Raw genomic sequence first — 25,143 nt, 5'->3', positions numbered from 1 at the left:
AACTTAGACATCTTCAACAGACGATGTGACACTACATAGTAATGTGGTGATGGAAAAAATACCCACAACACAACACAACAGTGCCGTCTTGTGGCCTCAAGTGGTATTGCAAGTTTGATTAGATGAGTCCATTCTCTTCTCAGGGTATTTCGTAACTTGTGGAATAACTGTTAGTCTGTCAAGGAAGAATCAGCTATCGTAGGTTATAACGTTTTAAAACACACTAGTAGTTATGTCTAAAAATAGGATTACCAAATGGTTAACGCAAATAAGGCAAACAAAGAAAAAATAGGCTGTCTGAAGTACAAATGGACGAGTCCAGAACCAACATGGCAGCCCTTTTGACAAGACACTACAGAAGTGGTTTCTTGTAAGCAGCTAGACGTGCAAAACAGCTCTGAAAAATGGCTAAATCAAACCTCCGACAAGCTAAGGATACAAATGGATCCAACGAAGCCGTAGAAATCCAAAGATTTTGTCTGGGCTGGTTGAAAAATCGAGAACTTGGGCGGAGGCGAGGGTGCGAGGCGAGCCGTGCTCAGAGTGATTTTATTGGGAGGGTTTATCCAACATTACAGCGGACATACTGGCCCGGTGCTCCTATTGTGGAGGAAGGCAAGAGACCACACACACATGGAGCCGTCTTTAACCTGGAGTTCTCGCCTGATGGGTAAGGAACGCTTTTATTGCATTGAAAAATGTGTAACATGTATCATCTGTAACGCGTTATAACGTCCACATCTCCATGCCATGTGCGAGTCAAATGATTTTACGTCATCATTCTCACAATCATACCACAATTATATTAATAATCCACGTTTTTAGCTTAGAAATTTCAAGTTCAAATCTATTTTACAGAAGTACACGATGAAACAGGAAATACACATGTTAGCACAGATTTTAGCCTGGAAGCCAGGCTGTTCCCTGGACCTACACAGGCCATTAGTACTCCTCGGCCAACGTGCCCTCAAAGAAATTCTGAAACAGACCACCATAGTTTTGCCCCGCACTATAGATGTTACAGACATTGGGAGTCTGGCATCCAGGCAACACAGATTTCATTTAATCACTCAAAGTAAAAATGTGCACATGTGCAGCAGGATGCATTATGGGTAGTATGCCAAAGTTAAAGGCCCCCGAGACATAAAACAAAACACATCTGGACATGTATATTAAAGTATGAATATGACAAGAACTGTTTACTTTCACCTTTGACACAATACTCAAAATCTATCTCACTGTGCATGCACACAGTCACTTTAACCATGAGGCAGCGTATAAACAATGGTGGTGGTTAAACACTGGAAGTGCCAGCTGTAGGTATATTTGCATGTGTATTGGAAGCCAGACAAAAGGTGTCATCAGATCAGGCTTTGTCGCAATTTGTCTAACAGTTTGCACACCCCCATGTTCCCCCCGAGTGTAGAAAGGTGTTGGCAGCAGCGTGTGAACACACGGATGTCCTGCTGTACGACCCACTCACCACCAGACAGTTCCACAAGATGGAGAGGGCTCACCTGGACTGTGTCAACTGTATCAGGTGGGAACATACTCACCAATATATGATTCAATTCAACTGAATAAAATTTAGAGATTTATGTCTGGATATCCATCACTCTTCTTTAAGCGTCACTAGAATGACGAATTTTATGCAGCTGTACATTTTGAATTGTCTTCATATGTTGTTTACCTAAACATAAATACACCCCAATGTGTATTACTTAGTATTGCTTTAACAATACCAGTTCATTGAAACGACTTGACTCTCTCTTAAAATGTTTAAATGGTATGACAACCCTATCAAATGACAACTGATCATGATTAAGCACTGATAAATCAGAATGGCTAGCTGATTTTTTCAATGTAACATTTGAAGACCCTTAAAATGAAACAAGAATATGTTTGGGCCATGGAAAATGGTAATAGTAGAAATAACAAGGACAAAACAAAAATTGGTAACATCTCTACATAGACACAACTCTTGTAACCTGTTGTATCAGTTAACAGTCGCCTGTTTAACATTTTTTCACAAAGGTTCCTTGATGCCAGGATGTTTGCCACATGCTCGGATGACTGCTCTGTTTCGTTGTGGGATCTGCGCAACCTCAGGCAGAGCATCTGCCAACTCAAAGGTCACACCAACTGGGTCAAAAACATTGAGTACTCTCGGAAAAGCGGTCTCCTGCTGACGTCCGGATTTGACGGGAGGGTTCTTACGTGGGATATTAACAAGTACGTAACTGTACAGTAATACCCATGTGCAAATTAGGTTGTATCTAGGTAAAACTCATTACTACTGTAAAGTCATTCAAATTTTGGGCACCTAAATTTGGCAGCACGGTGAAATCTGTATCTTTGAGTTCACAGTTCAAACAATAGTACTATTACTGTAAACTTTACATCTGATTATGTGACAATAAGTCGGTTCATGGTTTAAACTGTGCATGTGCAGTGTGATGCATTGTGGGCAATATGTCAAAGTTGAAGGCCCCTGAAGCATAAACAAAACACGTCTGGACATGGTATCAAGAATGTCCTAGATGAGAACTGTTTACAAGTTAGGGCGTTGCACATGCTCAGTTGAAAGTGTGATCCGGCTTGTTCTGTGGCATGCATTTGAGCTTTTTGTCCCTTGGTGGTTCAGGTACATGGAAGACGGGTGCTCCCATGAAAGGGTTTTCCACACACACGGGCTCATGAGGACGAGACTCACCCCAGACGGCTCCAAAATGGTCATGTCCACAGCCATGGGATACCTCATCGTCATACACGACCTTGACCTGTCCACGATGTCTGAAGACCTCAAGTTCTTCAACGCCGCCAACTACATGCGCTGGTACCACATTGAACAGATGAACCCAGAACAGGACACGGACAGCCTGTATTTCAGACTGCCCAAGAACAGAGTAGAGATCGTCACAGACTTTGTTCCGACGGAGAACTATTGGTACATCACTTCGCTGCAGGTCCACCCGCAGGGGTGGTGCTCGCTGTCCAGGTACACCAGTCCTGATGACGACTCAGAGGTAAGGGTTTTTCACTCGTCCACAACTGTTTTTTCTATAAAGTCATTGTTAATGTCAAGTTTAACTCTGTAGCATCAATACATTTTAAACAGCAAGTAGGCAGATTAGAAACACTGGGGCAATCCCAACTGTCCATCAAAATTAGCAGTTCATCCAATAAGAGGGTGTCTGTATCTCAAATTTTTGTACATCTGTGTCTTTATTTTGCATTTCTTAACACTTTGACTAAGCTGAGCGGGGCTATGGGATTGGTCTATTGTACTACAAGTCATTTTGTACTGCACAGAATCACATGTAGTTGTGAAAGGTAGACTGTTCAGAAATACTTTGCAGGAGAAATTTGCCAATTGGTCTAGTTGCAAAAGCTGCAGGAGATAGTTGCATTTGTATGAAATAAAGCTTGTCTATGTCTTCACAGTGGACATGCGTACACGACCTCCAGGACTCTCCCAAAAGGAAACCTTACGCGCACGGACAGAAAATGCCGCCTCACCAGACGCGGCCCCGCCTCACACACTTTATCGAAGAAGCCAACGTCGGCAGAGGCTTCATCAAAGAACTGTGTTTTAGCGACGACGGGCGGTTGGTCTGTTCGCCGTTCGGGTATGGCGTACGGCTTTTGGCCTTCGACCCCAAGTGCAGCGAACTCTGTGACTGCCATCCCGATACTCCTGTACAGCTGTACGAAGTGAAAACGGTGGTGACACATGCCGACACTGTCCTGACGACAAAGTTCTCCCCAGTTCACTGTATGCTTGTTTCAGGCTGCCTGAGTGGGAAAATATGTTTCTATCAGCCAGCCCTATGATGGAAAAATGGACAATGTTGCAGCACGTTTCGGATCTACCTTTAATTGTAGTGACGTTATTTTGTGAAAAAAATTATTCTTAATAGTAATTGAATTAATTTTTGAGAAAATTGCTCAAGTAGCAAACGTGATAATCATTTTAGTCTCTTTGAGAAAAAAGAAAATTTGTTTTACACGCCCAAGTGTATTAGCCTTACAGAGCTGGAAATATCAAGAAGAATTTTTTACTCTGAATGGTTTTTCAAGGTAAACAAACTTGCTTATAAGTTGCCTAAAGTGGCACCAAGTGCTCTTTATAAGTAACTGGATTAAGGAACAAGTTGGAAAATATGCTGCTCTACAATCAACTTAGAATTTTCAGCAGGTATTACTAATTGACCTGCCTTTTTATGGAAGTATGGTTCACTGCAGGCTGTTTTCAGACCTGATAGAGTTATTAGAAACTTGTGTAGGCAGAAACATTCTGGATATTTCATCCACAAACCAAATTTGATTACAGTGTGGTGGTTTTAGACCAATCAGTAGTGTGTAATGAGCACTACCAAAAGCAAGGTAAAATAAATGAACACCTGAAAGTCCTATGATTTCATCGGTCCACTTATACATTGTATAGACTGTTACCCAGCATGCAATGCCATCCATATGATATCACTGGTCCACAACTAGTGATGTCTCCATTCACACTTTTGGACAACTGATGATTGTTGCACTACTCTAGACTAACTGCCAAATTGAAACATGCACCTTTCATTATTGTGCAGAGAATTCTCTGCTCTTTAATATTACAATATTGTTTATCTTTTGGCTTACTTTATGATGGAGTAGCCTATTTTGCTCAGTAACTAAAACATTACAAAACGTCTGAAGTCATTTGTAAATTATGTCAATGGGACATTTACTAGTATGGTAGTGGCTTGAAATTTATATATGTGGGTTTGAAAATGACATTTAAGATAAAAATGTCAAAATAAAAAAAAACATCTTTCTGATTTCTCTTGCACAGAACTTGCTATTTTGTTGTTGACCTCTAGTAATGATATTTTTCAGTCAGATAGAAGAATGGCCACTGAATGAGTTGAAAGTTTGTACAAAGAATTCAATTAAAAGAATGGCAATTACAAATGTTGCACACTCTCTAAGATATATATGCACAATTTTGGTTTACTTCATTTTGACAATAGAACAATCCTGACCAATAAGTTTGACCAATAAGGTTCTCCAGTTCTTCCCTTTAGTCTTTTATCATCAACATTTTATCCAGTTGCTTGAGTAACTGTCTTACCTTCATCATCATATCGGAGGGGCTTTGTACATGTCCATCAAATATTTGCATTTTCATGTTTTTGTTTTGACGGAGGTAGGGGGGGGGGGCTTATGCCATCAGTCTACATTGCAAGTCTTCGACAAGAAACACAAAATTTAAAATACAGATTTTGTCCTGACAGTGACGCCCATACTTGATATGGTATTTCTGTGTTATGGACTTGTGTTATCCTTTACATGTACAAAAACATGAAACTTAACAAATCTTACTCCAAGAATCAGCAAAAAGTACATAATTTTGATGATCTGTACAATGTATAATGATCAAATATTCCTTTTTACACTTTTCAATTTTTACATACAGGTTGTTGGAGTTACAAAAATGAATACCTCTTTTCATTGTAAATATTGTATTTGGCTTTGTCTCCTTCAATGCCATAATACACAGTTCCAAAATTCCTACTCCGTTCCCGAGGATCCCAGCAGCTTCTCTATTGTTGTGATGTAGTGGTGCAGGCCGTACTTGTCCTGTTCGATGAGGTTTGCGCAGAGCTCCAGCACAAACTCGTACGTGTCGTGAAGATGTTCCTGGTCCGTCACCCTGACGATGCGCCCGCCACCGGTGTTGTTCCCCGTGTAGCGGAGCTTGAAGTCTGGATATGTGGGGTAGTTTTCAATGGCTGTCCACAAGTCCTCTGTGTCTGTGATGTACTTCAAGGTGTGGCTATTAACAGCATTAGAATGGATATGAGATATTCAAGTTTCTGTGAAAAAGTTTCCTTAGAGAATCCTGGACGTAATCAAAAGTTACAGCTTTCATTTTATACATAGATTTGGACTCGCATATATTCTTACATAACTTCTTCCTAATTGGTACATTCAGAGAAGGGGGGGGCAACCTGTAGAATATACTCACGTAACTCACCTGATCTTAGGTTTCACATCAAAGGGTTGTCACAGCAAGAAACAAGTTACCCATATATGTATTTCTTTTGTTCAGCTTGGTGTTTTTAGGAAGTTTATAAAATCTTTTAAGGTCCAAAAGCTATGACTAACTGAAACACACCCAGGACACCAATATGGCTACATTGATGACGCCACACTAACCTTCTCCCTGCTGCCTAACACCATAACCAATAGTGGCAAGTAGCCAAACGGCTACTAGTACTTCAGTGTGACAAAGGTTGCAATTGACATGCTATATAGAGCAGGTGATCCTCACCATTTGAAGTCAGTATCTACTGGTGGTAGATGTGTTGCCATGGAAACATGGCATCCAAAGGACAGAGGGAAACTGGTGGGTGTGGTGCGCTGTTCTTCATCCGACAGAGAGGCAGATGCGAGGGATTGAAAGGGTCGCTGGACCGCGTTACGGTTCTCCTGCTTCCTGAGGAAATCTGAAGAAAAAATTTAAATGTTAAATTATTCAAAATTTTGACAGAAGATTTGATTTGACAATCATGGGCTTGAAACTGTTGTGATGAATCTACCACTTTACACACAATTCAACAGTCAGAGAAACCTAAACTTAAAGCTTCTTCATTACACTTGACCATGCTACATATACAAAACATGTACTTACAAGAAACCTGTATACAGTCAAACCTGCCTAGGCGACCACCTTTTCAACGCGACCACCTGGCCATGGCGACCGCTTTTTCTCGGTCCCGAAAATTTTCCCCATAGGCACAAGCATTAAGCTGCCTGCCCAAGGCGACCACCCGTCCAACGCGACCGCGACCGCCACGAATTGGGACCGCAAAGAGCACAATCCCTGCCCATGGCGGCCGCCTCATTTCCAAGCGTGTGGTGACATCGGATCATTTTGCTGTCGGATTTCGCGGAAATGATTTTAAGACCTTGACGGACAAAAATATATGGACTAGCATCGATTCCTCCATTGAGTGATTTAATAAAACTTTCCCACTATAAACATTGTAAATACAAATGTTTGTGAATACTCTAATATCGATGTTGGTGTGCCCATCGTAATCTTATAGTTTACCGCAAGCTCGGTTCGGTTTAAACTCAATTTTCAAAACGATTACGTACGTAGTGCATGGCGTCAAAAAGTCAGATCTCACAGAAATTACTAGCCATTTCTTGTATTTTCAACAAAGATGTGTCTGTATCTTACTAAATTCCGCCGAAAAATGAATTTGCGGCGGGCAAAGCATCGGGCGAAACATGTTGTTTCTTGGTCCCGACGCCATCTTGGTTTTGGCACGGCCCAGATTGGCGTACCGCTGACCTTTGTAAAACACGACGCTTCTGTGTATGAACATTTCGTTATTGATGAAAATTGATATTCTTATTTTCTTTTTATTTCCATGAATCTCACAAACCTTTATGTACTTTATTGGACGCTTTGCGTTCTGTTGTGCACTGACTTACCTTTCGATGCGGTCGCACAGAGCTTGGTGGTGTGGCGCGGCGCGACGAAATCACACCGTTCCGTGTTCATCTTCAGTTGTCAGATCAAAAACCTTTTGCCCCTTTTATCCAGCGGTCGGCGCCCAAAAAAGGCTGGGGTCAGCAGGTGTTTTCAAGGGATTTATCGAAGGCCTTAAAACTTCGATTGAATGTGCCGGAGGGCACTGCGAGATCATCGTGGCAAACATTGTTTATATACAAACATTACAACGATAACGGAAAATATAATTTTTGTAGGATCTTTTTGTGTATGACAATTGAGCCTGGTGGGGGTCATACTGTCTAAAATCACATAATTTTCGATCCATCTACGTAGTACACTGTATTTGAACACCTCAACCTGGAAACATGTTGTGAGTGGAATGCTCTTCATGGCGACCACCTGTCCATCGCGACCGTTTTTGCTCGGTCCCCTGGGCAGGTTTGATGTATAATAGGTTTATAGAGTTTTCTGGCTCACCTGGCCATGCTTTGGACTAGCTCATTGGACCCTTACAGATGCATAATATGTAGGTCAACTTCATGGGACTTTAAAAAAAAAGTTAAATGTCTAAGAAATGGTATCTAAGTTTAAAAACAATTCAACTGGATAAGGGTGAAGAGTGATGGGTGTCACTTGAAAGGTCCAGAAGTAATCTCTGAATCTTATCAAGTTTTAGAGATTGTATTGCCTTATGTTGTTTATCTGTATGTCTATGAATGACTGTGGCTGTTGATGTCAAGTATCATTATTTAAGTGGCGTCGTGTGGCGCAACTGTAGAGCACGCGGCTGTCAAACAATGGGTCCCGGGATCTAATCCCAGGTGTGCCCGGAGACATGTCCGAACTTGCGCCCCGACGTTGTGCCCTTGGGAAAGGCACTTAACACGACTTTCCTCACTTCACTCAGGTGTAAATGAGTACCTAGCTCATCTAGGGTTAGGGACGTCCCTCGGATAGGACGTTAAATGGAGGTCCCGTGTTTGGGGAGAGCAACACCCCGCGCATGTTAAAGAACCCACCACACCTTTCGAAAAAGAGTAGGGGCATGCCCTGGTGTGCGATGGTCAAAATCTTACAGTCCGGTCTGGGATGACATCTTGAAAAGGTGATAGTTCACCTGTTATGTCAATCCTTCCACAAAATGTGGTAAATCAAAATAAATAAATAAATAAATAAATTATGATGTAATGTTATTCAGTAAAACTGTACTACAAAAGAGCACTTAACTGGACTAAACTTGAAGGATGAAAAAAGTGAGGTCCTAATGCACTAAACATCACATCTCACTCAGTGACCCAACAGAAGTCAGGGGACCACACACTGACACAGGTCAACCTACCATCCTCATATCTTGGCCTTGCTTTAGATCTGTAATTTTGTTTCCACTTTGCCATGACTTCTTTGTAGTAGCCTGTGTACTGTTCCACATCTCTTATCCTCTCCATAGCTCTGGATTTAGACAACAAAATGTACAATATAGATAGTATAAATGTTTTATAAATTACAAAATATTCTACGTTAAACAACATTGCATTCAATAATTGACATTATCATTGTGGTTTCTACAGCGGATAACATTATCAGTTTGATATCACTTCTACAAATTTCGAATATTATTACTGATTTTTATTCTAAGAAGTATTGTACCTGTCTGTTTTAGGCAACCCTGTAGTTGGGACTTGTTCCCTCGTCTCCATGGCCCAACACATCCAGTCCTCGAACACAAACAGCTTCACACCTACATGTAAACAGGTGGAACACAAAGAACATCAGGTTGATATAAAAATAACCTTATCTCTACTTTTAACCCTGTAACCATTACAAATTTGGTGCCAAAAGACTACTTCAGCAGGGAGAAGGTTAAAGGAATCGTGAAAAGCGAAAGAATATTCAAGAGTGGTCGTTTATTGCTTACCTGGCTTTTCCTTGCTCTGCAATGTCCTCGCAGTCTCTGAGAGAGTCCTTTGTATGGAAAAAAGATTATTTTGTTGCCGAAAGAGCTTTGTATTATTTTTTGACAATGTGAAAAAAAAATGTTTCTTACTTCAGTCTGAAATTATAATTTTTTTCTATGAAAAAGCAACTGACCTAGCCCCCGCATAAACCCATCCCTTAATATGATCTGGTTGGTATCTCATTATGTTTTCATATTCTGGCATCTGTGCATTTATGGCATTGGCTAATGTTTTGCTTAATGCCAGACCGTTCGGTGTAATATAACCAACTGCTGTCGCGCCGCGTGCCTGCGAAGCTGGTGTGTTACGCCTAATGGCGGTTGTACCAGCTATATAGATACAGATACAGATGTAGAAGCTTATATTGAAAATAAAAGATATGGTGAAAGAACGAATTAAATCCTATTATCCTTTTCCTGAACATTACCTCTCTGTGTTGTCATCCAGTCCAAACAGAAGCTTCAGGACCACAATGACGAGGCCCATGGCTATGGCCTCATGGTTCAACATGGCGTCCCTCCTGTTACACCACAGAAACGGGTCGATGGGGCGCTGCCTCAGCAACTTCTCAACCAATCCGTGCAGCTCACCTAGAATATGAAACGACAGAAGGTATGAGATGTCGAAATGTAAATAGAAAAAAAGATTCCCAGTACAATATACTGTAGCTAGTTTGATTTTTGAAACAGCTATAAATGAATGATAAATTGACATGCTTTATGTAAACAGGGTTTAAAGTTTTACTTTCTATTGGGAAAGGCAAAAAATATAACAAATCTCTCTAAACCTCACAATGTCGAATACCTTCATTTAGATTACAAGCACTCGTATTATTTCTGTATTTTAATGACTCATATAATACGTATCTTAGCACTTGTTATTGTATGGTTGATCTGTGTTTTTTTAAATAAGTACTTTCCACTTGAAAATTATGAATATTTTGAATTGATTTGTGTGAATTAGCTGTAATTCAGACTTGTATTCAATGTCTGCAAATGCTAATAAAGACCTTTTGACTTTGACTTTGATAATGGCAAAACACAGTTTAATGTGTACAGCTTTGGTTAGAATAAATTTTAGAACTCCTAAAAAACTTCCTAATTCCCCAACTTTACTATTTGGGGACACTTCACAGACAGTTGTTCTCTTAAAGTTTTCATTAATCCTATTTTGACACTTTAACAGTCTAAAATTATAGTGCACAGCCCAAAACAAGAGACAAACCAACCAGGTAGGTTTAGGTCCAGTATGAATCTGCTGGCCACCCTGCTGAGGTCTACCTCTGGTAGCCGGGGTACCCGGATAAACCGAGCCAGCCGTGCGGTGTTGTTCTGAATGACTTGGTAGGATGGAAAGGCCTGCAAGAACACAGAAAGTTGTCAGAAGAAGTACAGATACATATACACTTTTGTAACATTATAATCATATTTTTTTTAACATCATAACTGTGACTATTTGTTATTATAATGTTTGGTTTTACCTTTATAACTGCATAAGAATGGTTCTCTGCTCAGACATGATATAGTACATGGTCACAATATCATTTTTATTAAAAAGAATGGAAAATGTGCACTGACCTGAATACTGAAGTTATTGGAGTCCATGATACCCAGTTTCATGTGTTTGGGGAGCAGCTCTTTCACAGCAATGTATGGAATATGGCCCTCACGCACCCACCTGACAAAAAGGACATTCTTGCTATAGTACATTGTAGTTCCAAAAATCTACTAAAATGTAAAAAAAAAAAGCTTAAAGTATAATAAATAAAATATCCATGATACTAAAAGATTAACCATGATACTAAAAGTTACAAATACAATTTGGTGCTGTATGAGTTAACCCTTAGACTTCTGTTAAAAGTTACAGCGAAAACATTGTCACCATTGGGAACTGAATTAAGAATATTTGACATTACTAACATAAACTAGCCATAATAATATAGCTGTTTTGTACTCCAGAATTGGTATACAGCACATGAATTTCAAACGAATCTGCAAGTAACTATACTCCATAACAGCCTCTATTACAAACTTTAGCTACATCATACAGAGGCGGCGGCACGATATTTTGAATGGGGGGGCGAGATAAGTTGAGATGAAATCTCACTAAGACGAGCGCCGAAGGACCCCCGTCCAATACCCGGACCCCCCGGGTCTAAATTTTGAAATCTAGACCCTCTGAAATGCTATTTCCTGCATTCTGAGAGGCAAGTTTTGTTGGAAGAGTAAGCTAAGTTTAATGACATCGTTATTTGTTAAAAAAAATGCTGAAGGGTTTCAGCTTGATTTGTGGGGAACGTCGCCCTCCGGACATAGCGCGACATGCTCCCACAGGAAAATTTAGAATTCTTGACCCATTGAAACGCTATTTCCTGAACTCTGAGGGGCAAATTTTGATGGTAAAGTAATCTAAGTTTAATGACATCTCTATATGTGAAAGGTTTCAGCCTGAGTTTTGTTGGACGACGCACACCCGACATATGATTTTTCCGCCGGAGCGCGACATTGAAAACTTTGAAATTTTGACCGATTGAAACGCTGTTTCCTGAATTTTGAGGGGCAAATTTTGCTGACAAAGTAAGCTAAAAAGGTTGATGACATCTCTATATGTGAAAAAATACAGACGGGTTTCAGCTTGAGTTTTGGGGTGCGACGGCCTCGAGCCCTCCCGACATATTTTTCGCCGGCGGCAACGTTCTCCTCCTGGAAAATTTTGAAATCTTGAATGCTTTTTCCTGAGAGGCAACTTTTGCTGATAGATTGAACAAATACAGAAGGGTTTCAGCATGAGCTTTGGAGGGCGACGCTGTCCCGACATATACGCCGGCGGCGCAACAATCCTAGTGCGCAGCAATCCTAGTGTGCTAACGTACGTCGGAGAAAATTGTGAAATCTTGACCCGCTGAAACGCTATTTCCTGCATTTTGAGAGACAAATTTTGTTGGTAGAGTACGCTAAGTTAAGAAAATCTCTGTTAGTGAAAAGATTCATAAGGGTTTCAGCTTGATTTTTCGGGGGGGCAGCCGCCCCCCTTGCCCCCCATGTGCCGCCGCCACTGCCATAAGTTGTCTTGAGATGAAATAACCTCACCTGATTATGTCTGATGGCAATACTGGTTCCTGTAGCCAAAGAATCCCCAGGTAGGAAAAACACAGCGTGCGCAACATTGTCATCCTCTGGATGGGATAGGTGCCTTTCTTATTCCCGCGAGGTTTACCCCTTCGGCCATCCACCGAACCCCGATCGTCCTCCTGATCTTCCTCGGTGTCCGACGTAGCGTACACCGATGTGTCGGATGTTTCAGACTCCGGTCCTGATATCCCTCGGATGTACATGTCAATATCGTCTGGAAAGTGAGTTTTAATACAAACTTTTTATTGGCATGATTTATTGTTTCAATAAATTTGAGAAAAATGGTAGAGCAAAGGTAAAAAGGTAAAGCAGTCATCCTCAATTGAGCTGAAGCATGATGCTTCTTTGAGTAGCTAGTGTAGTGCAATGCGGCTTCGCCACGGCTCGCGTTTTAGCAAAATGGGTATTAAACTGCAACCTTCCCTGTGATTTCTTCAAACATTCTGATTCCATTGCTAAAATAAATTGAGAGGACCAAAGAAATTACAAAGAATAGAGGAAAGTGAAAAACTGGTTCAAAACTATCCGATAAAGCTTGTCATTGACAGATTGAGATCTCAGAAAGTGCAAACAAATTCCTTTCACATACACAAGGAGACATACATTGTAGATTGTGATCACTGTTCACTTTAATGTTCATACAATAGTTCAGATGACTGTCAGATCTAATTCGGATATACAGGGAGGTTGTAGGGAGATGTAGGATAATGCATGAAATAATATGAATATATGAAATGAAATAAATGTCACCTATAGGTTCAAGGTCACTCCTGGTGGAGGCCTGGCTGCTCAAAGGATCATGGGTAGACCCTGCATCTGTTGACTCTCCCTCTGATGACTACAGTTTAACAAAGCACATGACATTACTTATCTTCTGAGGCAACCTTTTGACACAAAAGTTTTATTAGCAATGTAGTAAGGAAACAGAGGAAAGGTTAACTAACTACATTATGGTCCGTTCTCATTTCAAAATTCTATTTTGTTTTTCCAACTCTTTCTACTTTTGTCATGATAATAGAAGTCCTCCATAAAGTTAAAAATGAACTGCAAAGAGACATACATTTGAATTTCCATGAAAGCTTAATATTCAGTTAAACAGGTAATGATTTATGTACAGACATACTTTTTTTTATAATCTATATTCGTGTCAAAATCTCAAATTCGAAGAACAAATACATTATACTAAAAGAGTATATAACAGTTGTTATAATGAAATGAGACTAAAACTACTAGTACTACATTTTTGCAGATGATATTTCACCTTGACAAAGTAGAAAGAGTAGCAATATGATAGTCTACACCTTTTCCTCCTCTGACTGTTTGGTAGTTTTCCTCCTCTGCACTGATGATGTCATCCTGTCCTGCTGTCTGAAGGTGAGTCCGTCCTGGGTGGGGGGCTCCTGTTCCTTTGCCGCTCCAGTGAAGGCCACCCCACATCGACTCAGGTATGTGAACCACAGCTGCTTCACAACGTCCTGGGGGTCCAATGAAAAAAACAGGCATTTACCCCGATCTTGGACCATAGATAACTTTAACATGACAGAGTAGCCATACTTTTTGCCTGTCATTGGCAATATGTAAGATCAAGCCCATAGCAAACTTACTTAAGGTCTATGGCAGAGAGGAAACCTGTTCTCCCTGCTGTTGATGATGATGGCTGTTTCTTCGCTTCCGAAGATCAGTGGGATCTCCCTGCTACCTCAGTGCCAAAAGGCTACCCAAACCTCATCTATGTCTAGAACTACTATGACTTGTCTTAGATGTACATGTAGTATCAACAACTACATTGAAAATCTCACCTTGAGTCTTGGGTTGACGCCCATCTTGACTAATGTCTCCACCTGTGCCTTGATAATGACCTGGAAGGCTTCATGTGTGTACCATGGGTACGACTCCTCCAAAATTAACTCTACACACAACAACAATATACAATTAACACAGTTTACAACAAACAATTATAAGTTATGTGACGCATCAACTCTATCATATATGATTAAGTTGAAAACACAAATAGAATGGAACGGGTTTTTTTCGCGTGAAGAATGTTCGCGTACGCGTGGAAAATTTTCGTGTGGAAAATTTGAAATGGGGAATTTATTTATAGGTTCAAAATATCAAAGCAATTTTATCATCAAAATTTTTCTCCCTTGGGAATAGACTTGAGTCCCTTGGGAATCAGCTTGTTTTTTGTATATTTTAAATTTCAAAAATCCTTTTTAATTTTTTTGGGTGTGAAACCTTAGACTTGTAAACCTTCAATTCCCTTCTGATCAACTAATTAGCGTATTTTAACGAGCAAATGATCAAAATTACAGGCAAACTTTTTCCCTGCATGGGTGTGGGTTAGGGTGTGGTGTGGTTTGGCGTGTGCTATTCCCAAGGGACTCAAGTCTATTCCCAAGGGAGAAAAATTTTGATGATAAAATTACTTTGATATTTTGAACCTATAGATAAATTCTCCATTTCAAATTTTCCAGGCGAAAATTTTCCACGCGAACGCGAAAATTCTTAACGCAAACAAAACCCCAACCCCAAATAGAAGGGATTTTCTTTGTGGATTTCAGCAAAGCGTTTGACTATTTCATAATAAGACCAAATTTTCCATTTTGTCTACCTAATACTCAAGTAAATATATTTTGATGATTGCTGGTTGACTACAATAAATGTAAAAGCAGATACCTGCAACATATAGCATCTGGCTATTATATCAAAATCGTGATCCTACTGGCCTACGAGGAGACAGCCAGAGATTGTGTAAGCACAGGCTACACGCAACACATTTGCTGATTATCCTGTAAAAGGTTCAATCTGCTACGAGAGTTGTAAGGCTTTCAATACTGCCCTGATACAGCAATGCAGTGTTAATGCAACAATATATGTTGAAATTGCGAAAATGATGATTGATTACCTTTCTTTGTTGGAGTGCCTGTCTCTCTAAGTCGCCGTGTCCTGAGGGAAGGGTCCACATACCCTGCTTCCTGTTGTAACTCTCTTACATCCTGCAGATATAGGGGAAAATACATACAAATTAATCCAACATGATCCAAAAATCTGTCCGTGAGGGCCTTGAGGTAACGTTAATCATCATGCATTCATCATGTAGTGACAATAATAAACTGTGACATAAAGTCTCTCCTTTGATCAAATTATATAGATAGACCAATTAGATTCTTCTGCTGATAAGCTATTCATCAAACGAAGTAATTCTGGTACGTTTATGATTCCATTGAAGACCATATTTCAATAGCCAAGAGCAAAAAATCTCGAACCTGTGACTCAGTGTGGCATTCGTCACAGTAATAACGTCCGTCAATCTCTTCAAAGTTTTCTCCATCGCAGATAGGACACCGAGGCATTGTAAGAGATTACCGTGACGTTATAAGCTGATAAACCTTGAAACTTGTAAAACGGCAGCAGGCTTCATCATCTCAACAGCTGGGACTTGGTTTGAATCCCCGCCCACTTTTAAGGAGGCTCCACTTACACTTTTGGGGAGTCATCAGCAACGTTTCTATTTGTAATATCAATAAAGTCCGACAAGGTATATCTTTTATGAACACATAATGAGTAAAAATATATCTTAAAAACAATAAATTGTACCATTAAGTCAGTTTGGGTTTTTAAAAAATACATTTTTTTGCCTAATAAACTTTACACACCCGTACGTAATGGTATGCACCGACATGTCCCATCAGCCATCTCGACAAAAACATGGCTGCGCTCAGGTCTTGAAACATCGGTTTTAAATTTCAACGCAGATTTATTTCAGAGTTACCCACATCTAAGGCATTTTCAGCATGTGTGCGAGGCTGGAGGAGGTTGCTGTACTTGAGGGTCACCAGGACAGGGCCTGGACGGTGGCGTGGAACCCGACAGGGACGGTCCTCGCGTCTTCAGGGGGAGACAAGAATATCCGGCTGTGGGGGAGGGAGGGTGAGTCTAGTAACTTACTATCGCTCGCTGGTAAAACTCTGATTCTGAAGACAGAACAGATAGACTGACCATTCTAATGACGTTGCAACAGTGCACATGAGATATGGGATGATGATGATGATATGACGACTAAAAAATGTCACTGGATTGAAAACACTGACAAATTATTTTAAAGGCATCCAGAGCATTTTATGTGGCCTGAAAATTCGAAATATTTTAGTTTTTGTAATCTTTATGAAATTGTCATTTAATGTCACTGTTTACCACATTTGCGTGATAATTACATGTTACATACAAGCGCTCAAAAGCCACGCGAAAATAAGCTACACAATGATCCCTTTAGTTTCACGCGCCTAGTGTAATAAGACTGAAACAGAACTCAAAACATTTTTTTTCGTCAGTAATGGACCGTTCCCGTCGAACACCATCTAGAACCCCCTGCTCTATTTGGAACACCTCCGTCAAAAATAGCGATAGTGGGACAGAAATGACAAACAGGGTATGTATATCTGGGACAGATTTCTCACTGTATTGGCTACATGAATACCCAGGAAAAAAACGAAATGAAAAAGAAAACATCTCGAGCACTCAAGGGGACGGAGCTTACGTAACACATTGCCAACTACTACACCAAGTCCGTCTCCCATGTACTTGTGCGTTATTCTAGTGTTCGACTGGAAAGGGTCAGTTCTCTGCAAGTTCCGGCGACGGGACGTCACGTTCCAAGAAGTCGGAAGTTTTTGGAAAAAAAATGGGGGCGCTGACAGCGCTTGGATTTTCTATCAGTGCTCAAGACAACACACAACGACATCCCATCTTTGCTCCTTGAATGGCAATATGTAATGGTATAGAGTTATTAAAACTTTCTATGTGTAGAAATGGCTAAAAAAATTTGAGTTTTTTTATTTGAGTTTGAAGCCGCATAAAGTGCTCTGGGTGCCTTTAAACATTTAATTTTCACACCTTACTTTGGCAAATTATACTACCGGTAGTTAGCAAATTTATGACTACTACATGTGTAGTAGTATAATTTGACAGGATGATCCTGTCAATAGTAAGAAAAGTGGTATTCAATATAGCCTCGGTCTAAAAACAATATAATGTTATAATATGTCAATACGAGCAATTGCTGTTTTTGTTGACATCCAGGAAAAAAAAATGATGCTAGCCGATTAGATTACGAATTCATATTCAAATTAGCATATCGAATTATTAATTCAAATCAAGAACATCCCTCTTACATTGTAGGGAAAAGTTTGACCAATAAGAGTCCTTTGTTCTCTAGGAGAATCCTGGGTGTGTAAAACCGTGCTGGAGGACAGCCACACCCGTACCATCCGCTCCGTGTGCTGGTCGCCGTGTGGCACATACCTGGCCTCCGGGAGCTTCGACGCGACCACGTGTATCTGGGACAGGAAGAGCGGAGACTACGAGTGCAGCGCCACCCTGGAGGGGCACGAGAACGAGGTGAAGTGCGTGGCCTGGTCGCCGTCTGGTCAGCTGATCGCTACATGCAGCAGGGACAAGAGTGTCTGGATATGGGAAGGTAAAGGTCATCCATTTATTGATCAATCTATGGATTATGATTGGTCATGAGAAATTGAGATGCACAGATATAATATTTTCACTCTTAAAATGAAATGAAATGTGACCCACGTCCCTGAAGGAACCTCGGGTATAATCTCGGGCTGTTTGTGCAACTGTACAGTGGCACACATTTTTGGCAAGCACACCAGGTCACCTCTACTCTTCTTGATAAATCCATTTTATACATTAAAATGCTGTTCAAATCCAGGTGAGGTCACTCACAAATATCAACGAAAAAGTGATCATGACATGTAGTGTTGCCCATTGTCTTATCTTTTCTGTTGTTTCCTTTGGCATGGTACAATTTTCTGATGAATGTTTATTTTCCTATAGTGAGTGAGGATGAGGACTATGAGTGTGCCAGTGTACTGAGTCTTCACACACAGGATGTCAAACATGTCACCTGGCACCCACACAAGGAAGTAAGGTCTTCTCTTGTATATTTTCTGCTTAAAACCAACTTCAAGAACAGAACTGTTGTATAATGTTATTGGCTGTAACTAGTCGGTACAAGCACATACATGTATAGTTAGCAGCCAAGGCTCTTATATTACAATCTGTGAATCATGATTCAAGAGCCAAATTGGAATATATTACCCAATGTCAATAGTTAGGTGTTTGGTACAACTAGATCATTGATACTCTTAGGAACATTAATTTTGGCTACGATATTTCATGAAGAAACAATTTCAGTTAAAAGTGCCATGTATCTCCATAGATCCTGGCATCTGCCAGTTACGATGACACCGTCAAGTTGTACCGAGAGTCGGACGACGACTGGGACTGCCTAGCAACCCTGGAGGGACACAACTCCACTGTCTGGGGCGTATGTTTTGACCAATCGGGAGAGAGACTTGCGTCATGCAGCGAAGACAAAACACTGAAGATTTGGCAAGAATACTTGCCAGGAAATGAAGAAGGTTAGTACTGTAAATCTTGAAATATGGACAGTGGTTTTATTTTCGCCTTTTGTGTTTTCCGTTCCACTGCAAATTCATGACACCATTAGTATACACTTTGGATGTGTTACTACAGACTTGTTTTGACCACAAACTTAAAACCTCCTTTCCCTATTTCCGCAAAATTAGTCACTGTGAAGATAAATGAATTAACAGTTTTCTCGCCCCCTCCCATCCTTCCTACTCCATCTGATGACAGCAGTATTTACTATATGACAGTTATTATTATCATTTGTACATTTTGTAATTGTTTTTATTATTGTTGTAGTTGTTAATTTAGATTTATCTTGGTTTGTTTCTAGGGAGCCAGCCCAGTAGAGGATGTAGCGCCTATTGCCGGTTCCCTTTATATTGTATCTGTTAAGCTGACTAAATCAAATGAATAAATAGATGAATAAAACATGTATATCTGTATCTGAGTATCTAAGACATTTGTTTGTTCATTCCTCACAGGTATCCAGACACAAGGTAGCGACCCCACCTGGAAGTGTGTCTGTACACTGTCTGGGTACCACAAGAGGACTGTCTATGATGTCAAATGGTGGGTTTTAAGTCTTTCTCCTTTCTATTTTCATTTAGCTAGCTGTGAATAGTGTCTTACTCTTGCAATAGGATTTTCTATGGAAAATTATGCACTGGGAATGGAACCATCCATGCTTGCATGCTAAGGAAGCATGTCTTTACATGTTCAACCTTCACTGGACATTTACATAAAACTTAGATGTCACACATTGCAAGTATCTTTGCACATTCGAAGTGACCCGAGTTCCATATCACATTCAGGCTTTGCATCTTTAGTATGTATCTTTAGTAAAATCAGAATTAACAGGATGCTAACAATTCTTCCAGGTGCCACCAGACAGGGCTGATAGCCACAGCTGCGGGGGACGACTGTATCCGGGTGTTTCAGGAGGACGAGAGTTCGCCAGACAGGAGGAACCAACCACAGTTCAGCCTCACGGCCACGGCCGAGCAGGCTCATTCACAGGACGTCAACTGTGTAGCCTGGAACCCTAAAGAAGCAGGGCTGCTGGCATCGTGTAGCGACGATGGTGTTGTCAAGATATGGAGATATAAGGATGAATAGAAATGTCTAGCAGGAGCAAGGATCTTTTAAAAAGCTCCTGGGTAGAAGGAAAGAGCCTTTCACCATCAAAAGGACTTCTGTTGCAAACAGACAAAGAACTTGAAAGAATCTTTTGCTCTTCAATAATTTATCATACGTTTTTGGTTACAACTAAATTATAGGGGATGTTTGTTGTACTACTCACACATTTTTCAAGCAAATCTTGCTTGTATGGCATTGGAGAACTTTGACATGACATTTCTCTGGCATATAGCTTCTAGCACCTCATGAACAAAGTATTTTATACTGGTCAGGATGCTGCAGTAATAACACCAACCATCAGATGTCCCTACTGTTCAGGCCTTCAGGGCCACCCTGCATTTGCCTTGTTAACAAGAATGGATGATGTGTCACTTTGTATATATGTACAATACACTTCTTTCAACTGAATTCTGCCTGCAGGTTATTTGTTGAAGTTTTAGATACGGAACAAACTATCATCATCATACATGTTTAATTTTCTAAAGTTTTTATCGAGCTTGTTCAATAACAAAAAAAACAGAAGAGCAGGAACTTGTATATGTTTCATTGTGTCAATATTACACTATACATGTATCTGTTAATCTAAAGGGACTTATACGTGTGCGATATAACGCCAGCCTCACAAACGGGTTTACTTGCCACTGAAGTCCGGTCAGCCATGTACAAGCGAGCCATGTACATGTACATGAACATCACAAGCGAGGATTTGTATCTTTGCCACAGACTAATCTAATAAGAAGGCAAATCTATGTATGATTGTGTTAGTGTGTCTTTGCATGTTTGGTTTTCTCAGACAAAAGTGCATTTAGGCAGACTCATTCTTTTATTTATACAAACCAAAAATGGTCAGAGGTTAAATCTGACGTCCCTACTTCACACCTTACAATATACCTCATACCCTATGAGGTTTACGTTCTACATTTAAGTTGAAATTAAGTAATAGCAATGATGTATCATTTTCTTCTCTTTCTTCATGTACTTCTCTGTTAGCTTTACATGTACCTACAAAAATGTTCCTGCTTGGGGTCACATATCCTTCAAATATCCTCATGATTTATATTTCCATCAACACTACATTACCAGAAGTGTTTGTTTTAAAATCACTACCAGCGTGGTAAATATATACACAGGATACCAGCATGGACTGTCTTATTATCATGATGTAAAGATGTTGCCAGCCTGAAGACTTGACCATGGTTAACGTAATAAATGCCCCTACTACAGGTACTTCCTCAAGTGTCTATGAGGGACTTATTCACAATAGCATCACTAGGCAGACGATAGCTACTTTTTGTTTGCTCTATTTTGTAACTTTGGTTCAGACAGATCTCAAAGTTTCAATGAAAATATGTCATGAGATACCATAGCATGGCATACTGGTACATGTTTGTGTACATTGCGTCTCTGCTTATATATCAATGTTCAAGGTTATTCCAAATGAAAAAGTACTAAGTGATGCAGTCCTCATTACAACCATGGTATCAGCTGGTGAAACATGTACATTAGTGAGGCTAGTCAGAGTCACTGTCCATGTCGCTAGCCTCTTCCCCAACATTGATGTTGAACTTGTATTCCTGGTCACAGCCCATGTAGGCGTCGCTCATGTAGTACAGGGTGTAGGTGTGGGTCCCTGCGAACAGCAAAGTTAAGAGTTACTCTTTTACACATTTAAAGACTCCTTGGAGAATCCTAAATTCTTATAGAAAACTCTTGAGAATGGCAAAGCATTTATGTCACTAGAAACCGACAAGCTATATGGTGTTGGTTTTCATCCTCTGAAAATTTGAGAATTCTTACGGAAACCTTTCAAAATACTTTTTAAAAAAAACACTTATTTTTTGTGAAAATGTCTACTGAAGTTATCATAATTCAGACATCTGACACTGACCTTGAGATGGCGCCACAAAGTCCAGTTTGACCTTAGCTTTGTTCTGCAAGGTCAACCTCTTGATGGAGATGAGGCTATTGGACTTGTTGTCTCCGATTACCACCCACCAGCCCTCCTCGCGTTTCTACAACAATCGCAAAATAAAACCATTACATGGACTGATACCAAGAAAAGGTACATAGGAGGCAGGGCTCGAAATTCCTTTTTTGAAATAGGTGCACTGGTGCACCCAACCCAAAAAATTAGGTGCACAGAAAAAATTTTTGGTGCACCACATAAAATGAAGTTGAATGTCAGCAAAACATAAGTTTGACGCTACTGCCTCTCTTAAGAACTTCAATCTGTAATTCTATGCAGATTTCAAATTTCAACCAAGCAATACATCAAATAAAGTAACAGCAAAAGGTTTTATTGTTTTTTCTGATACTTAGATTTCAAGAATATTCTGTTTACTTAGTGTACAAGAGAACCGTTACCCTGTAGAGTACAAAAATATCTAGGTGCACTGGTGCACCCACAGTCAAAAATTAGGTGCACAGCTCCAATTTTGGGTGCACACAGGTGCACATGCACCCAGTATTTCGAGCCCTGGGAGGTCTTCATAAAAACTGGTGTTAGTAATGCTGCCTGAGAGCTAACTTACAGTACGATTTTCTGACATGTTTGTAATGTAAATGTGTGGATTAGTACAGGACAGATCCAAGGCACTGTACAGCCAGGACCACCCTCATGACTTCCTATCACTCCTTCTCAATCTCACTTCAGTACAAGGATAGGTACAGAAGTGGAACGCTTTTCTACAAAAGACTGTCTTTATCTAACGAGATATTACTGACTGACTAATGTAAATTTTATCTGGATGTGAATATCTTCCTTGTACATGTACATGTACAAAAAATATATACAATTATTCAAAGCTACAGCTTTTATGTGTAGGATAGAACAGACACAGAAGCGATCCATGTATAGTACTACTATACATGGATCTCTTCTAGTAGTAAGTACACCACACTACCTGTGGGAAGAATGGTGCAACCACGGGGCCAGCTGCCTCGTCCTCTCTCTCCAGGGTCACCACCATCATCACAGGGGAGCCACTAGGAGAGAAACATCATTTAGCAAATCTTAAGAAACAAGTGTACCTAACGATGTCATCATCATCTTAGCTGCTTATGCCGGATGCCAGTCCTCCTCTTCCACCCGAACGAATTAACTATTACTTGACCAATCTAACAAACAAACAATTATCAATTACTGCACTATTACTTGACTGATCTCAGGACAAACCATCCAAAACAGAGGCTGAACTTTTTGTAAAAATCAAGTTCCCGAACTTTTCTTACCAATCTTAAAGCTTACTGAAATAGCATTCAAACAGGACAAAGAAGGTCGCGTGAATACCTGTGTAGGTTGTCCTTCTCTATGACTTCGTACGCCAGCTCGATGTTGGGGTAGCGGTTACAGAAACGCGCCACGTCGGCCATCTGGGCATCGCTCATCTGCAGGAGACTGTTCCTGTCCTCGTCTTCCATCTCCATGATGTCAAACACGCTCTCTATGCCCTGGGGGGAAAGTACACATCATCAACATGGGCTATGGAGAAAAGGTTTTTCAGAGAAGGATAAAGATGCCTCCTTTTGCAACAAAACGGAAGTGTAGCAGGAGTGGTAAACTTGAAATCAATGAAAGTCAGTATGTCGGTACAGTTTACAGCGCAATTGACCTTCTCCCCGCTGCCTGACCCAATGAGCAATGAAATCTGGGGCCAAAAGGCTACTCTAGCAGGCTAAGGGTTTATTCAATTCTCTCTTTAAACAAAAAGCCTACTTCTTTTCATCTTAACCTTCATTTCCCCTTGAGTTACTAATTCAATACAACTTTTAAATGACTTTTACCACTCTTTTACCTTTAGCACACTGAAGTAGCTATTTGGCTATCAATTCTCTATTGGTTAGGCAGCAGGGAGAAGGTTCAAAACATCTACCACATTCACAACAAATCCCTCCCCCCAATCCCACAATTGTGCATACCGAGTCAGTGCACTTCTTGATGAGATCGTTGGAGAAGTGCGGCAGCTGTTTGAGGTAGGAGTCTTTACTCCACATGGCCTGGGTCACCATCTGAGCCAGCTCCATGGCCGCCAGCGCCGGGCTCAACCAGCCGTTACTGCTCAGGACGTCCACACAGGCCTGGATCAGGCGGATAGCCTGAACAGATAACACAAAAATCTCATATAGTTACATGTATACAGTAGATAATAGACATTAATTATGTTTTATTAAGTGTTCCGCAAATTTACTAATATTCCTTGCAAAGATAAGATTGAAATGTCCATTCTTAAGAGAAATACTTTCCTGCTTTAGGCATTCAACGATCTTCTTAACTGGTCAAAAATTTGGTGGGTTGCAAAGTGTTGAAAAAAAGTTGAACCATTTATAATAAGCAAGTCTAGACCCCGTGTGCACAGAATGACTGCCAGGTCAGACTGAGCAATGATAGTTAACACGTTTCCATATATTGGGTGACTATATAGCACAAGCTTCATCTTCGTTCATGACATTGCTGCAAAAGAAATATCTTATTACCTGGATGTCTAACCTTCATCATTGAAGCACTCTCTGTCTGAGACTATAGAAAAATCATGAATGACCACGTAAACGCCAGTGTAACGTTACCTTGGTGAGAATCTCCTCGGTGTCTGACTGCAGCTCGGCAGACAGCTGCATGCGAGACAGGTGGGCCTGCAGGAGCAGGTTCGTCTTGATGTGGGGGTCGTTGAACTTGGGGTTGGCCAGCTTGTTGGGCAGGCGCGCCGAGAGCTGGCGCAGGACGGAGTCCTCGTGATGGCGGATGGGGATGCTCTCGTACTCCGCTGCGTTGGAGATGATCTCCAGGAGCCCGCGGATCTTGGTCTTTGCGTTGAGCGACATGCTGAACAGTTCTACAACACAGGAGGGAAAATTTCAAGTTGACTGAAAACTCTAAAAGAAAGCTGGAAATGTAGCCGATTATCACTTTTGTAGGTCAAACTCCCTTTTTTTTCTCTCAAGGAAACACCATAAATTCAGC

General features: G+C 40.6%; 4 protein-coding genes across 4 annotated transcripts in view; 2 read left to right on the top strand and 2 right to left on the bottom strand.

The window, feature by feature from the left end:
• Positions 1-300: 300 nt before the first annotated feature.
• On the top strand, positions 301-4,418 carry LOC136430640 (DDB1- and CUL4-associated factor 10-like). Its single transcript, XM_066421415.1, has 5 exons — positions 301-670; positions 1,427-1,540; positions 2,035-2,232; positions 2,645-3,026; positions 3,445-4,418. The coding sequence occupies exons 1-5, from the start codon at positions 405-407 to the stop codon at positions 3,832-3,834; spliced, it is 1,350 nt and encodes a 449-aa protein (XP_066277512.1). The 5' UTR covers positions 301-404; the 3' UTR covers positions 3,835-4,418.
• A 975-nt stretch (positions 4,419-5,393) lies between these two features.
• On the bottom strand, positions 5,394-16,078 carry LOC136430639 (TATA box-binding protein-associated factor RNA polymerase I subunit B-like). The gene is made up of 14 exons (XM_066421414.1): positions 15,869-16,078; positions 15,508-15,598; positions 14,399-14,508; positions 13,901-14,074; positions 13,350-13,437; positions 12,558-12,813; positions 11,046-11,145; positions 10,697-10,826; positions 9,896-10,058; positions 9,429-9,475; positions 9,161-9,251; positions 8,853-8,962; positions 6,320-6,494; positions 5,394-5,821 (listed from the first exon to the last, which is right to left on the bottom strand). Exons 1-14 carry the CDS (start codon positions 15,953-15,955, stop codon positions 5,557-5,559), a joined length of 1,887 nt encoding a protein of 628 aa, XP_066277511.1. The 5' UTR covers positions 15,956-16,078; the 3' UTR covers positions 5,394-5,556.
• A 202-nt stretch (positions 16,079-16,280) lies between these two features.
• On the top strand, positions 16,281-21,413 carry LOC136430641 (probable cytosolic iron-sulfur protein assembly protein CIAO1 homolog). Its single transcript, XM_066421417.1, has 6 exons — positions 16,281-16,532; positions 17,818-18,078; positions 18,453-18,541; positions 18,838-19,039; positions 19,532-19,619; positions 19,928-21,413. Exons 1-6 carry the CDS (start codon positions 16,397-16,399, stop codon positions 20,163-20,165), a joined length of 1,014 nt encoding a protein of 337 aa, XP_066277514.1. The 5' UTR covers positions 16,281-16,396; the 3' UTR covers positions 20,166-21,413.
• The window catches only part of LOC136430638 (U5 small nuclear ribonucleoprotein 200 kDa helicase-like), a 25,873-nt gene continuing 21,720 nt past the window's right edge, over positions 20,991-25,143 (bottom strand). The window contains exons 32-37 of the mRNA XM_066421413.1: positions 24,750-25,015; positions 24,105-24,281; positions 23,476-23,636; positions 23,090-23,171; positions 22,075-22,198; positions 20,991-21,816 (exon numbers count right to left, since the gene is read on the bottom strand). Coding sequence (XP_066277510.1) covers positions 21,698-21,816; positions 22,075-22,198; positions 23,090-23,171; positions 23,476-23,636; positions 24,105-24,281; positions 24,750-25,015 — 929 coding nt within the window. The 3' untranslated portion in view covers positions 20,991-21,697. The remainder of the gene's footprint in view (positions 21,817-22,074; positions 22,199-23,089; positions 23,172-23,475; positions 23,637-24,104; positions 24,282-24,749; positions 25,016-25,143) is intronic.

Source organism: Branchiostoma lanceolatum, chromosome 3 (assembly GCF_035083965.1).
Source record: "Branchiostoma lanceolatum isolate klBraLanc5 chromosome 3, klBraLanc5.hap2, whole genome shotgun sequence".
Taxonomy (NCBI): domain Eukaryota; kingdom Metazoa; phylum Chordata; class Leptocardii; order Amphioxiformes; family Branchiostomatidae; genus Branchiostoma; species Branchiostoma lanceolatum.
This window is presented reverse-complemented; position numbering and strand designations above follow the sequence as displayed.

What these genes read in the sequence shown, in the direction of transcription:
- LOC136430640 (XM_066421415.1), top strand. Translation starts at nt 405, where the DNA reads ATGGCTAAATCAAACCTCCGACAAGCTAAGGATACAAATGGATCCAAC. An exon ending in GACTGTGTCAACTGTATCAG is followed by an intron (nt 1,541 to 2,034) that starts GTGGGAACATAC and finishes TTTTTCACAAAG; the next exon opens with GTTCCTTGATGCCAGGATGT. An exon ending in GTCCTGATGACGACTCAGAG is followed by an intron (nt 3,027 to 3,444) that starts GTAAGGGTTTTT and finishes ATGTCTTCACAG; the next exon opens with TGGACATGCGTACACGACCT.
- LOC136430639 (XM_066421414.1), bottom strand. Translation starts at nt 15,955, where the DNA reads ATGCCTCGGTGTCCTATCTGCGATGGAGAAAACTTTGAAGAGATTGAC. An exon ending in AGGCACTCCAACAAAGAAAG is followed by an intron (nt 14,509 to 15,507) that starts GTAATCAATCAT and finishes TGTTGTGTGTAG; the next exon opens with AGTTAATTTTGGAGGAGTCG. An exon ending in ACTGGACCTAAACCTACCTG is followed by an intron (nt 10,059 to 10,696) that starts GTTGGTTTGTCT and finishes TTCATATTCTAG; the next exon opens with GTGAGCTGCACGGATTGGTT.
- LOC136430641 (XM_066421417.1), top strand. Translation starts at nt 16,397, where the DNA reads ATGTGTGCGAGGCTGGAGGAGGTTGCTGTACTTGAGGGTCACCAGGAC. An exon ending in CCGGCTGTGGGGGAGGGAGG is followed by an intron (nt 16,533 to 17,817) that starts GTGAGTCTAGTA and finishes TTTGTTCTCTAG; the next exon opens with GAGAATCCTGGGTGTGTAAA. An exon ending in GAGTGTCTGGATATGGGAAG is followed by an intron (nt 18,079 to 18,452) that starts GTAAAGGTCATC and finishes ATTTTCCTATAG; the next exon opens with TGAGTGAGGATGAGGACTAT.